The sequence below is a fragment of the Agrilus planipennis genome, unplaced genomic scaffold (assembly GCF_000699045.2).
Source record: "Agrilus planipennis isolate EAB-ADULT unplaced genomic scaffold, Apla_2.0 scaffold11, whole genome shotgun sequence".
Taxonomy (NCBI): Eukaryota; Metazoa; Arthropoda; class Insecta; order Coleoptera; family Buprestidae; genus Agrilus; species Agrilus planipennis.
In genome coordinates this window covers 1,126,012-1,135,553 of record NW_020440736.1, presented here as the reverse complement: position 1 = coordinate 1,135,553, position 9,542 = coordinate 1,126,012, and the positions used below count along the sequence as shown (strand labels likewise).

The window sequence follows — 9,542 nt, the reverse complement described above, 5'->3', positions numbered from 1 at the left end:
GGTAAACATAGAAAAGAGATGTCAAGTAGGAACTGCAGCGGACACTAATAAAGAAAAGAATAACATTACACCAATTAATGTGTAACAGAAAGAGATGCAAACAAGCAGTATTTGAGCATGTTGCTAGGGGATTATGGTAAACATAGAAAAGAGATGTCAAGTAGGAACTGCAGCGGACACTAATAAAGAAAAGAATAACATTACACCAATTAATGTGTAACAGAAAGAGATGCAAACAAGCAGTATTTGAGCATGTTGCTAGGGGATTATGGTAAACATAGAAAAGAGATGTCAAGTAAGAACTGCAGCGGACACTAATAAAGAAAAGAATAACATTACACCAATTAATGTGTAACAGAAAGAGATGCAAACAAGCAGTATTTGAGCATGTTGCTAGGGGATTATGGTAAACATAGAAAAGAGATGCCAGGTAGGAATTGCAGCGGACACTAATAAAGAAAAAGGAATAGCATTACACCCAATTGATGTGTAACAGAAAGAGATACAGACAAGCAGAATTTGAGCATGTTACCAGCATCGGACTTAAAAATACTTCAAATTTTTATGAATTTAAGAAAGCAAAGACGTTTGTTGAAAGATATAATTCCAACCAGGCAGTTATAAAGCCGACCCTGATCTTTTGCGTACCTAACCAACCTCTAACTACTGCACCGCTTACTATTATTCGGTTACCTCTTTTCACTTTGTCTATACTACTCATGAAGCATTTCTAACTTAAAAAGGGCGTCTTCAAAACGCAGCAAATTTCTACAGCCCCAATTATTCTTACAGATAATATAACATATATTGCGGACTATGCCAATTGTTGATTGTTCAAAACTATACCATTTTCCCAGTGGCAGCCTCCCATACTGTTAGGTACTTTTGATCTGTAAGCGTCACTATGAATTCGCCAACGGGATATATGAGACAAAAGTCGCTAAATCGGCTTTCACGATATTTTAAGTTTTCAAAAATTTGTTCGTCTTGGTTGTAGACCACTATGTTTCGACTAATTGTGACACCAACCAGCATTTCTCTAGAGCTTACAATTAACCTTTTCATTGGTTCTTCAGTTTTAAATTCTTCCCCGCTAGTCCATACATTTTGTTTTGTAAAGTGCTGCAAAAGAATGGATAATAAAGATAATGTTCAAGACCAGATTGCAAGTTAACAAGTGTGAGATCACATGGTAAATTTGGAGTAAAAAAAAAAGAAAGTTGATGCTTTAATGACTGCCCTTGGATATTTTTTTGTTATAATACAATAATATTTGCAAAACTGGAGTAAAAAAATTAAGCAACTTAAAAGTAGGTATTATAAAAGGTATTCAATACAACATTAGTGTACGAGGGCGGTTTAATAAGTACCTGTGTTTGAAGACAGAGGACGTTCCTGAGGGAAATTGGTGTTGTCATCGTGTGCTGCCATCTATCAAACCACGCCAAAACGAATTTCAGACTGATTGATNGTGATGTAATTTTAGAGATTTTTGACAATTTAGGAAAAAAATCAGTCAATTAGAGTAGACATGAGTATTTCTCAGTTTCGTAGTTCAGGATAAAGAAATTGTGCTCTTTATTTTAATTAGGAAGATGCGGTAGATGTATTAAGACAATTTTGATGTTTCTATTTTCTAAAGCCTTATTAATTATCAGGATAAAAATATACAAGACACAAGGGAATCTCAATTTAATCAAGGACCATTGAAAAAGGGTTCATAAAGTTGGATGACACAGGATGTTATTTTACCAACAATTTTACAGGTTTTACACTTACAAAAAGAGCACACAAATTACGAGAAAAAGTTTTGCAGAATTGTATTTTCAGTTCAATTGTTTTACATTGTTACTGTTAACCTAAGCACGTGTTTTATCGTTTTAATGGGTTCATCCAGCAGTAGTTAATATTATTGTGTTAGGTACTTACCAGAATTATACGATTTACGAATTCTATTTCCTTTTTTGGTATTAAAATCGCGTTTTCGAAATCGCTCGCCGATCCAGTCAAAGGCAGTTCCACTATGCCTTCATTGACAACCAACAAAATTTCGTTATTGTGAACGTTCTCCAGTTTATCCGCTCGAATTTTATCTATATCCGCCCTCAACTTTCTGGTGTATTCCCTTTTTTGTTCCAGTAGCTTTTTGTAAACATGCAAAGTGTTTTCCGCTTCTGCTACATCTAGAGCATTGGCTCTTGCCTACATATACGTAGAATTACTGACACAATACCAAAATGAAACACAGGAAATGTAAAAATTTTAATATTGCAACTTTTTACTTTTGGTTCAACTAATCGATGGTCATTGACAAAATTGCTGATACTGCAAACAATGTGATGCAAAGCTGGAGGGTACGATGGAAGGTCCCCTTCAGCTTCCTTGTANCGCTAAGATGGAAAAAGAGCAGTATCGTTCGGTAACTCGCTTTTTGTTTTTGGATGGGAAGAAATGCGAGGAGATGAAAACAAAGTTGGATACTGTTTATGGAGACATTTCGCCATCTACGACCAGAGATAGATATTGCTTCAACAAATTTAAACGTGGGCAAAGATCCGTTTTTGATAGGAGCGACCAGGAAGCCTGGCAAACATTGTTACCGAGGAAATCATTTTACGGATTTTTTAAGAAAAGGAAGAACGATCACTGGACAATACTACAGTGAGTTATTGGACCGCTTCGATAAAAAATTGAAGGAGACACGGACGCATTTGACGAAAAAGAAGGTGCAACACGATAACGCACCGGCACATTCATCAGGAGTTGTTGCCGCCAAAATGCATGAATTATGAATTTGCTGCCGCACACCCCGATTTGACTCCCTGNTGATACTGCAAACAATGTGATGCAAAGCTGGAGGGTACGATGGAAGGTCCCCTTCAGCTTCCTAGTAAAGGCCGTGGGAAAGGGTGGCGGATGGTTGGGTTATTATTATTTGCCTAACAGTAACCTAAGTAATCCGTAGAAACCGCAGAAAAATTTGGATCGGGGTAGACGGACCCGGACTTGAACCAGAGTCCTCCCGAATGCTTAGTAGTGGTCGTGGTCTAACTTCTTAGACCACACTGCTTGGTCTATCACCAGCTACTAACGCTGGAGGGGGAGCGATCTCTCCGGAATATGCCGTGGGATAGAACGGAAGATCTTCTTTACCTTCCTCTTTGGAATCATGGTGTTGGTGGGGAGAGAGAGATAAGACGGATAAAATTAAGGGAAGTAAAGGATTATCATCTGCTTAAGAAGTCCATGGAAACTACAGAACTGGGATCAGTGCAGATAGACCCGAAATCGAACCGGTGTCCTATTGAAAGCTATTTAAAGAATAGAATATCTTAATAAATTTTACCCTGAGCTCATTTTCTATTTTATATCTTCGATGCTGGCATATTTTGGCATACGTTAGTTCATCAATTGCCGTGGGAATTCCGACATACATGTCGATGGCGTCCAACGCTTTTAGGAATTCCACTGCGTCTGGACAGAGACTTATGAGGAGGGAACGCTGGTTAGTTGAAACGCAACGTGCCAATTCTATCACGATCGTAGACGAAGTTATGTTACGAATATTAGTCTTTGGACGTCTCCTAAAGTGAACACATAATTATTGCCTGCTCAAAATTTTTTCTAAATTTCTTCTACACTTACTTCATTTGTTTGTTAGCTTGCTCGTTAACAACAGGGGTTGCGTTTTGAAAGTCCTTTTTAAAATTCTTCTCCAAAATTTTATCTCTTGCATTGATATTCTCGATTTCACCACGACATTCTTGGAGATTTTCGTAAATCACTGGGATGAACCTCAAAACTTCATCCAATTCTCTGTCATTTTCTTGAGTCTGCTTGCTGAATAAAATTATTAAATTAATTTATAAATTAAGTTAGAAGTTTAAAATAGGAAGAAGGTAAATGAATCTTTACAAGACATTAGCTTCCTCCTCATTGAGAAGAAGCTTCCTTGCTGATCTTTTCCGTATCATGTCGACTTTGAGCCTTTCCTGAAGGATGGCAGATTCTACTTTCAGTTTCACTAATAGGAAGTCATCCAGTCGTCCATTAAATTTACGAACGCCCTCCCTTAAAGTATTGCACAGTTTCCCGTACTCATTTTCCAGTAACAGTTTGTAATATTCTCGATCAGAATTCAGTTGCTTCACCTTTTCTTCATAGTCTCTTACAGCACGAAGATCATCTTCATTGTATTCTTCAGGTTCTTTTTCAATCTAAAGGCGATTGACAAGAAAGAAATTAATTAATTTTTTTGACATCGATAGAGGTTTGTATTATTTAGATTGATTGTTGCTTACCATGCATTTGGGCTTGGGAACGTCTTTCTTTATTTCATCTTCCCATCTCATTTCCAATACACCGTTCATCATTTTCATCAGAGCTCTTTCCCTAAAGTCATCGGCAAGAAGTGCCAGTCGAATGCGTTCTTCCTCTGCTGCCTTCGCATCTAAAAATGCCTGTTCACTCGGTGAAATGTATGGTGTTATCGGGACCTAGAATGAATGATTGATTGCTATCCATCAAAACAATTTTTGGCTAGATATGAAGAAAGGACACCTCATGATCTGCAACGGTGACAATTTTCTCTGGTTGCTCCGTCGGTTTCCATTCCGGATCGATTGGGGAAATGTCGATTCTTTCGAGTCCCCATTTGTTAACATTGAAGAAATTCAATTCGGCAATTATGTATCGCAATCGGTCATTCCTCTCCCCAAGGAGTTTCATTTCTCGTTCTTTTTGGGACATGATAGTGTCGAATTGCTTATTGAAATACCGTTTCAGTTTTCCATTTTCGTACTGAACACGAATGTAGATTGAACGACTTAAGAAATTTGAACTACTTTTTCAGTTGGTAACTTACTAAAGAGAGTAACGTTTCATATTCGACTTGAATATATGAGTGTATTTGCTCTTGTGAATAATGTTGTGGGCTTTTTTCAATAAAAAGGTGTGTCAAAGATCCTGCGAAAGCAGTGATAGTCTCTATATCTTCTTCTTCACGTTCTTCCTCGTCTTCCTCTTTTAGGGTTTCTAGAAAAGCATCTTTTTCATCTTTTATGGTTGGCTCTTCTTCCATATATGCTTCTAGTTGGCTAAAAAAGGGAAAATTTCATATTTTTGAAATAAGATGCGACGCGCTGATGAGATCCAAAAAGACCGAAAAATCGCGATCCGCGTCTGGCGTATAGCTTCATATGTCTGCTTACCTTCTTGGTATTGGTTGCCATGCCAAAAAAGGTCCTGTGTTAATAGATTCTTCAATTTTGCGATATTCCTCAATACACTGAACGACAAAGTCTAGTCGATCATCTTCAGGTAAAAGGGGATAGTTTTCAACACGTGTGCTCATGAATATTCCCCAAATGGTTTTACCTTTTACACTCATGCTGTCCCAACAATTCACCTTTAGCCACCTATTTCAGACAAAAGTCATAAATGGCGTTTGAAAATAAGAAAAAAAGACAAATCCGTACCTTGATACTCTGTCCTGCGCTTCAATTAACAATTCAAGCTCTTCAGCCGTTTGTTTGCAGCGTTCATCGCACTCTATAGACTTTAAATTTGTTAACTCGTCATCCATATCAAAGGAAGTGATGGGAATTTTTTCGTTGTCAGGACCGGTCAGGTTTCCATGGAGCAACTTACGTACTTCCTTTTGGATTACTTTGAATTCAGCCAAAATCGCCTCTCTCTCTGCCATACATATTACCCTTTCTTTTTCAGCTTCGATTATGGCTTGTGCTTCTAACCACGTCTTGCCTGGATGCTCTAATATATACAAGTAAATTTAATTGATTTTCTCCATGGATCTCTTATAATTTTCTGTCAATGTGAGAGCAAGACCAGTGGAAGGAGGAGAGACTAGTTTGGAATAATTTTGGTGTTAGTTTTTGCCTCGTTCTCCTGCTACCTTGGTCATGTTCATCAAAATGGCGGCTCACCTATTGGTATACAAGTGAATTTAGATTTGACGAACATAAGTAACAATTTGGGAGTTTCCAGGATTTGTTTGAGTTCGTTTAACTTCTCTTCATCGAATGGTCCTGTATTAAGGGCGGTACAGCACATGACATTGTCTCTTCCAAGCGAGACCACATGAGACAGAGTGGGGCTAATATAGGCTTTTATGACACCACCGTGTTTCCTATGGTGTGGCATTACTACACATACCGGTTCGAGTCCTTCTGTTGTACGAACGATTACCAGACCATCATAGCCAAATGAAATCATGTTCTCACCGCGGAAAGTCAGTTTGATCAGTTTTAGTTGATGGCCCAAATTGATTTTGTCCGTTATTCGGATAAACGAATCCTGCGAGACAAAAATATATTAATACTCCTTAATGTGTGAATATTATTTCTCTTTCTCTGCCAGTAGGAGAGCTGATGCTGCCCTGGTTCTGGTCTAAAGATCAGCGTTGCTTGGAGTTACTTCCTAAGGTTTCCCGAGAGACGAGCTCCTTCAGAAATCCTTCCTTCTCTTACGCTGGATGATGACTGTTGACTTCTCTTGCGCAAGTAGTATTTATTCGATTCGGGTGTTCCTGAAGATTCAGATCTGATTTGGCTCCTCCTTCTTGTTGAAGTTCTCCGGATATTTTTGAATCTCAATGGCCTCTTCAACCATCTTGCTGTGGTAGCCATTGACTGAAGCTAGCAATTTGCAGTTCTCAAAGAGTATTTTGTGGTCGCTGTTGCTCATTGCGTGTTCACGGGCAACTTTTCAGTGTTCTAGCCGGCAGCTTGCTTTGTGTTTCTTGAGTCTCGTTCCCATCGACCTCTTAGTGGTTCCCATGTAGACGTTTCCGCAGAAATAGAGTATGCGGTAGATCACTAAGGCTGAAAGAGGGCCCCTTTTGTGCTTAGCTGATAGGATGCTCTGCTGGATCTTCTTCGTAGGTTTGAAGATGATTTTGACATCGTGTTTCTTCAGGACTCTGTTAATTCGGTCCTTGGCCTTAGAAATATATAATAAATATGCCAGAGGGGTATTGGGTGGTTTGATGATCTCTGTCCAAGAAGTCGCCAGTTCACATCCAGCATCAAAGATGAAGAAATTTACCACACTTGGTAGCGAAACGTTAGGAAGCAACCCCAATCCAAGACAGCCTTTAAACCTGAATCAGGACATCATCAACATTATTATAATTGTTTGAAATTCTTACTCCTCGTCTTGTTTCTAATTCGTACAGAAATTTTGATCCAAACGGCATTGCGTAAAATACTCTATCTCTATTTTCTCTGTCGGTTGGATGAAGGCTTTTATACCACATGTCTTCTTCCAGTTGAAATTCCTTCACTTTAGGATCCTTTTTACCCTTTATCGCGCAGTAACGGACTATTCTGTTTCCTGCTTTGTAGTTTATTGACGTTACCAAAAGGGCAAAGACTCTCAAACATGTTCTGGATGGAATCAATATGAAGTCGCATAAGTGATGCTTGGATTGAATGTAGGCCTCTACAGTTACTTTTATACCAGGGTAGCCCTGCATTAAATAAGGTAATTATAAGGTTAAAATATGGTATGTAGGTTCCAATAAAAAAATTAATTTAGGATATTNCACTATTTTCAAATTCAGTGTGGCCACTCGAACATTACTAGTTAGTTCAAAGCCACTATATTAAATTCAAAAATTTTTGTTAATGAGGTTAGTAACATCATTTTACAGCACTTAAAAAGGCAATTTGTTTATTTTATCTTAAGTTGTTAGGATTTAAAAATTTAGAGGATTGTGATTTAATTAAAAACATTCATGACTGCAAACAGTAGACAAAAATATCTATGTAAAAATGGTATCATGATCAGTCTATGAGTGTCATGCGATCTATGAGCAAAATCATGGCCATAGATCATTGCTATAGCAAAATCCATAGGGCAAAATCAGAGGTTATGGTAAAGCTTTTTTGGTTAGGTTTTTTGCTTATGTTTCATATTAATTCGGTTTCTTATTTTTGGCTGTTTAATATAAATGTAATTAAAATTGATTAATGGGTAAGTCAGTTGTAAATGGTAACTGCTTATTTGGCAAATTACAGCTATTTTAGAGCCAAAGCAAATAGAATCCTTGGCACCTAAAAAAATTAAACATAAAACTAAAAAGTTAAAGAAAACCCCAGTTGAAGAAGATATGCCTACTATTGCAATGAATTCCGAACAATCTAAAAAGCCTCTGGTTACAAAGTCTTCAAGTTCGAATGTACCTTCCAACAAGAAACGTAAAAAGAGGGACAGTGCTTCAAGTGATGAAGAACGTTGGTTGACAGCTATTGAATCAGGAAAACTTGAAGATGTGGACGACGAGTTGAAGAAAATTAAGCCAAAAGACCCTGCTTTGATGACTGCTAGACAGCGAGCAATGTATGAAAGAGGTAGTGATGGGGCAGACACTTTAATGTCTCTACCAACAGGCTACAAAGTAAGTTTAATGATCACATACCTTAAATTAGTTGTTTCATTATTTATAGTACTATTATAGGAAAAAGTTATGACAGCAGAAGCAATTCAGAAGGCTCAAATAAAATCACAAAAGAGGAAGCAATTGGCAGATGAAAAACGTGAAAAAGATAAGAAAAAGACAATGGAGAGGCTTCTGAAGAAACAGGAATCAAAAGCTACAAAAGATGCTAAACCAAGGAAGGCTAAAAGTTTAGATCCTGCTGTAATTTATCAACAGAATGCCTTTTTGACAACAATTTCATTTCCGGAAAGCATTGAATGTCCCATTAAAGCAGTCCAGTATAAAAAACCACGTACCCCTACTTACTGTATAACAGGATGTGGAAATATTAAGAAGTATTCCTGTTCTAAAACTGGAGCTCCATTGTGTAGTTTAATGTGTTACAAAGAGAATATTGCAAACAGGATACTTTAATTTTTATTGTATTGAATTATTTATTTAAAAATCATATTGAGGAATAGTTTAGTATGAGTATAATAGTTTTTTTGTAATTATTTATTTTTGACTGTTAATATCAAATAAATTTTATATAATCTAAATAAATATACAAAAATTATAAAGTATAAATTACTTATTCAAAAATAGCTAATTATGAAAGAATTTTGTAATTTAATGTGGGATAAGTTTTAAGTCTGAGCAGCTCAAGTTCTGTTTGCAAAACCAGTATTTTGTTGTGATAATCTTGAAGTTGCTTAACCAGTTGTGCCCTCTTCATTAAAGTCGTCATTCTAAAAAAAATATTCCTTTAGGATTTGTATTACATATTACTTATTAAATATAACATTCGTTATCGTGAACAAATTGATAATGTGAACCGTTGCTGTAACACTGTTTAGTGTCTTTATAGCAAAGTGACTAAAAGAAGGTATAATACAGTAGTTATACCATTTCAACATCATTAATTGATTTACGATGTTTGCCTTTTGGATCGAGTTTATGAACACTTAATCATAGCATATTAAATTCATTTAAAGACCCCTTTTTAAATAATAAAATGTACATTTAATACATTCGTATTGGAATAAATACAATAAAATTGATAGAGATTTTTGATACTTTGTGAAGCTCCATTATAACTTAA

At 36.7% G+C, this 9,542-nt stretch overlaps 2 protein-coding genes across 2 annotated transcripts in view; one reads left to right on the top strand and one right to left on the bottom strand.

The window, feature by feature from the left end:
- Window positions 1-9,542, bottom strand: part of LOC108733762 (cilia- and flagella-associated protein 43) — a 28,677-nt gene that overhangs the window by 9,002 nt on the left and 10,133 nt on the right. The window contains exons 5-15 of the mRNA XM_025979860.1: window positions 7,169-7,498; window positions 5,946-6,315; window positions 5,478-5,772; window positions 5,211-5,417; window positions 4,865-5,096; window positions 4,561-4,800; window positions 4,302-4,496; window positions 3,916-4,217; window positions 3,646-3,840; window positions 3,347-3,584; window positions 1,930-2,202 (exon numbers count right to left, since the gene is read on the bottom strand). Of these exons, the coding sequence (XP_025835645.1) occupies window positions 1,930-2,202; window positions 3,347-3,584; window positions 3,646-3,840; window positions 3,916-4,217; window positions 4,302-4,496; window positions 4,561-4,800; window positions 4,865-5,096; window positions 5,211-5,417; window positions 5,478-5,772; window positions 5,946-6,315; window positions 7,169-7,498 (2,877 nt within the window). The remainder of the gene's footprint in view (window positions 1-1,929; window positions 2,203-3,346; window positions 3,585-3,645; window positions 3,841-3,915; window positions 4,218-4,301; window positions 4,497-4,560; window positions 4,801-4,864; window positions 5,097-5,210; window positions 5,418-5,477; window positions 5,773-5,945; window positions 6,316-7,168; window positions 7,499-9,542) is intronic.
- LOC112906143 (INO80 complex subunit B-like) lies at window positions 7,909-8,966 on the top strand. The gene is made up of 3 exons (XM_025979857.1): window positions 7,909-7,995; window positions 8,049-8,419; window positions 8,480-8,966. The coding sequence occupies exons 1-3, from the start codon at window positions 7,992-7,994 to the stop codon at window positions 8,873-8,875; spliced, it is 771 nt and encodes a 256-aa protein (XP_025835642.1). The 5' UTR covers window positions 7,909-7,991; the 3' UTR covers window positions 8,876-8,966.